At 36.5% G+C, this 3,978-nt stretch overlaps 2 protein-coding genes across 2 annotated transcripts; both read right to left on the bottom strand.

Annotated features, from left to right (window-relative positions):
- Positions 1 to 2,093: 2,093 nt before the first annotated feature.
- On the bottom strand, positions 2,094 to 3,970 carry LOC147380521 (putative LRR receptor-like serine/threonine-protein kinase At1g56140). The gene is made up of 4 exons (XM_086431596.1): positions 3,753 to 3,970; positions 3,408 to 3,639; positions 3,179 to 3,329; positions 2,094 to 2,776 (listed from the first exon to the last, which is right to left on the bottom strand). The coding sequence occupies exons 3-4, from the start codon at positions 3,302 to 3,304 to the stop codon at positions 2,387 to 2,389; spliced, it is 516 nt and encodes a 171-aa protein (XP_086287722.1). The 5' UTR covers positions 3,305 to 3,329; positions 3,408 to 3,639; positions 3,753 to 3,970; the 3' UTR covers positions 2,094 to 2,386.
- LOC147380522 (putative LRR receptor-like serine/threonine-protein kinase At1g56140) lies at positions 3,404 to 3,927 on the bottom strand (the record flags this gene model as incomplete). Its single annotated transcript, XM_086431597.1, has 2 exons — positions 3,404 to 3,639; positions 3,753 to 3,927. Coding segments are annotated over 2 exons (411 nt in total), but the record flags the coding sequence as incomplete, so codon positions are not given.
- Positions 3,971 to 3,978: the final 8 nt, after the last annotated feature.

The following is a 3,978-nucleotide window of genomic DNA, read 5'->3' as shown; positions in this document are numbered from 1 at the left end:
CTACCAAGAAGTGGCAGAAAGCAAGAAATTGAGAGACGCCATGGATGAAGAAATCAATTCAATCACAAAGAACAACACATGGGAACTAGCTACACTTCCACAAGGACACAAGGCGATTGGAGTAAAATGGGTATACAAGACGAAGAAGAATGCTAAAGGAGATGTGGAGAGATACAAAGCAAGATTGGTGGCTAAAGGCTATAGTCAAAGGAAAGGCATTGACTATGATGAGGGATTTGCTCCTGTTGCTTATCTTGAAACCGTTAGATTAATTATTTCTTTGACAGTCCAAAATAGATGGAAGATCTACCAAATGGATGTAAAGTTCGTTTTCTTAAATGATTTCCTTGAAGAAGAAGTCTACATCGAGCAACCATTGGGCTATGAAGTAAAAGGGGAGGTGAAGATAAAGTTTTGAGGTTGAAGAAGGTTTTATATGGCCTAAAGCAAGCGCCGAGAGCTTGGCATACTCGAATTGACAAGTACTTTCAAGATAAGAATTTCACCAGTGTCTATATGAGCATGCACTCTATATCAAAGTTAAAATAGAGATATTTTGATTGTATGCTTGTATATGGATGACTTGATCTTCACAGGTAGCAACCTGAGTATGTTTGAAGAGTTCAAAAAAGAAATGGCGAAAGAGTTCGAAATGACAGACCTTGGGTCCGTGTCTTACTACCTCGACATTGAAGTAAAGCAAAAGGACAAAAGCATCTTCATTACTCAAGAAGGCTATGCTAAATAAATGCTTAAGAAGTTCAAGATGAATGACTAATCCAGTTGGCACGCCGATGGAATGTGAAATCAAGTTGTCAAAGCATGATGAAGGAGAAAAGGTAGACCCAACTCTCTACAAAAGCCTTGTTGGGAGTTTGCACTACCTAACTTGTACTAGGACATATATTTTCTATGTCGTTGGAATCATTAGTCGTTATTTGGAAGCTCCAACAACAATCCATTTCAAGACTGCAAAGAGAATACTTTGGTACATCAAAGGTACAACCAACTATGGCTTGTTTTATTCATCTTCTAACAATTATAAGATAGTTGGATATAGTGATAGCGATTAGAGTGGAGACTTGGATGATAGAAAGAGCACCACTGGATTTGTATTCTTTATGGGAAACACTGCTTTCACTTGGATTTCAAAGAAGCAACCAATCGTCACACTATCAACTTGTGGAGCCGAATATGTTGCTGCAACATCATGTGTTTGTCATGCTATCTGGCTAAGAAACCTGTTAAAAGAATTAAATTTGTCACAAGAGAAACCTATCAAGATTCGTATTGATAGCAAATCAGCACTCGGACTAGCAAAGAATCCCATCTTTTATGAAAGAAGTAAGCACATTGACACTCATTATCATTACATACGAGAATGCATTGGAAGAAAGGAAGTAAGGTTGAAGTTCGTGAAGTCTCAAGACCAAATAGTAGACATCTTTACCAAGTCACTCAAGAGAGAAGCTTTTACCAAGTTACAAAGCATTATTGGAGTCACAAATCAAGTTTAAGAGGGGGTGTTGAAATAATAAACTTGATTTATTATAGGTTGTCTCTAAAATTTTCTTGTAGTTGCTAGAACTTCTAGAATCTTCATTTATTTACTAGAGTCTCTTGAAATACTCTTGTATTTTCTAGAACACTCATTTATTAATTGGTATATAGGAATTATATATAATAACCTAAGTAATTTAATGGTGTATCTAGAATTGTCTATGGAGTCCTATAAATAGAGAAATTCTCCCACCATCTTGTATCAACCAAAAAAGATCAAGTTGAGTTCAATAATAAAAAACCTCTTCCATCCAAAAATATTCTCTCCAATATTCTCTTTAATTCTCAACAAGGCCTCTACTCCACACTGACACATTCGTCTTGTCAAATACGTAAGACAAAAATACATGCGCCTTTCAGAGTGAAGTAGTCATAATAATAACAATAATAAAATAGTTGGAAGATCATCATAACATTCATTTCTACCGCAATTTGTTGGAACATCTTTTATTTTGTTTTTCCTTTTTTTTGATAGATATAAGAGATTTTATCAAGGAAAACAGAAACAAAGAAAAAACAATGGAGATTAAGAAGACCCGCCAAACTGAGAAGCAATCTATTGCAATGCCAACATCGAAGATAAAATAAAATTACAATCTCAGATAACTACCACCATGGCTCTTATGCATCCATATACACATTCATAAAAAATATAAAATCCTTCTATGCACGCTTATTTAGATCTACAAATTATATATGAAAATAGGTACCTAGTCTTATCCTTTGTGTTCGTTTGTATAAAACATATATAATGGGGGACATATATGTAAAAAAAATGGCAATTCATGAAGATCTTACATATTGGCAGATCAAAAGACAATCATCCTCATCTACCATCCCCGATAATCTCATTCAGCATTGGTTGAATAGAGTCATTCACTGGCGAATAGTCACCAACAGGGTTCAGAGTTGACGATGAGCCATGCTGGCTACTACTTCTTTCAATTGAGGCTTTGGAAGTATCTTCACTCATAAAGCTACTTAAATCATTAAACTGCCAATCTGTCAAGTATCCAGGCTTCGATGTGACGGTGCTTACTTCGATATCTCCTGATAGCATGGCCACCACACGTGACATTGACGGGCGTAGCATTGGTGATGCTTGCGTGCACAAAAGGGATACTCCTAGCACTGTCTTTGCTTCTTCTTCATTGAATTCAGATAATGTTGGATCCACCAATTCTATTGCACGCTTATTTTCATGTAAATACCAAGCCTGGGAAATTTAGCAAAATGACAATACTGGTTAGGGGACCATTTTTTCATGGATGTAATTTCAGAAGAAATGATTGATTGCATAGATTTTGTTTTTCAGAAAAATCAATTTTCGGGAAAATAGTCCAAAGAAAATGGATTTCCTCTTCATATTTTTGAAGTTGTTTGATTGCACTTGGGAACATGTAGAAAAGAGAGTAAGTTTTAGTTTTGAAGGTCAGGGTAATCAAGAAAGAATAAGAAAAGGATTTTCCCACACTGAATAGAAAATCATTTTCTCAGGGAAAACGATATATGCAAATCATAGTAATGCACCTCCAAAATCACATTTTCCTGGGAAAATCATTTCTTCGCCAATTTACGCTTGCAATGATACAAAGACTTTTAGTATTATTTTTCATACCCATTCAAGAAGATACATCTTCTCTTTGTCCAAGCTCAAGTCAGAATTTGTCCTACCACAGAGAACCTCAAGAGCAACAACCCCAAATCCAAATACATCAGCCTTTTCTGTTAGGTGCCCGCGCATAGCATACTCCGGCGCTAGATAGCCACTTCAATGATAAAAAGAAGTGGGTCATTAATTTGAAATATAAAACAAACAATTTAAGTAAAAGACGGAAAAAAGTTACATTGTCCCAGCAACCCGAGTGCTTATGTGGGTCTTCTTGTCATCGTATAGCTTGGCCAAACCAAAATCTGAAATTTTGGGGTTGAGATTGGCGTCGATAAGAATATTACTGGCCTTGACATCTCTATGTACAATTCGGGGCCTCGATTCCTCGTGAAGATAAGCTAGACCCCTCGCTGTTCCCAAGCATATATCATAGCGAGTTTCCCAATTAAGATGCAAACCACTCTTTCCTGTTCATGCATACCAAATGTAGCGAAGTGTCGTTTAAGAATTACATTGACGTGAAAAGAGGTTAATTACTATGAATATTAAAAAAGTTTATAGTTCCAACAAAGGATCCTACCAAAGAGTGCTTGATCAAGGCTCTTGTTCTCCAAGTACTCATAAACCAAGAGTCGCTTATCTCCCTCAATACAACATCCATACAAGTTCACAAGATTACGGTGTTGCACAGCTGATATGGTAGCAATTTCTGTTACAAACTGACTTTTTCCTTGGTGGGATGATACCGAGAGTTGCTTCACAGCCACAATTCTCCCGTCAGGAAGTTTTCCCTAAAAGAGTTTCAC

This window comes from Akebia trifoliata, unplaced genomic scaffold, assembly GCF_017979445.1.
Source record: "Akebia trifoliata isolate Shusen 1 unplaced genomic scaffold, ASM1797944v1 Contig01335, whole genome shotgun sequence".
Lineage (NCBI taxonomy): Eukaryota > Viridiplantae > Streptophyta > Magnoliopsida > Ranunculales > Lardizabalaceae > Akebia > Akebia trifoliata.
The sequence above is the reverse complement of the archived record's forward strand: the minus strand, read 5'-3'. Positions and strand labels throughout refer to the sequence as shown.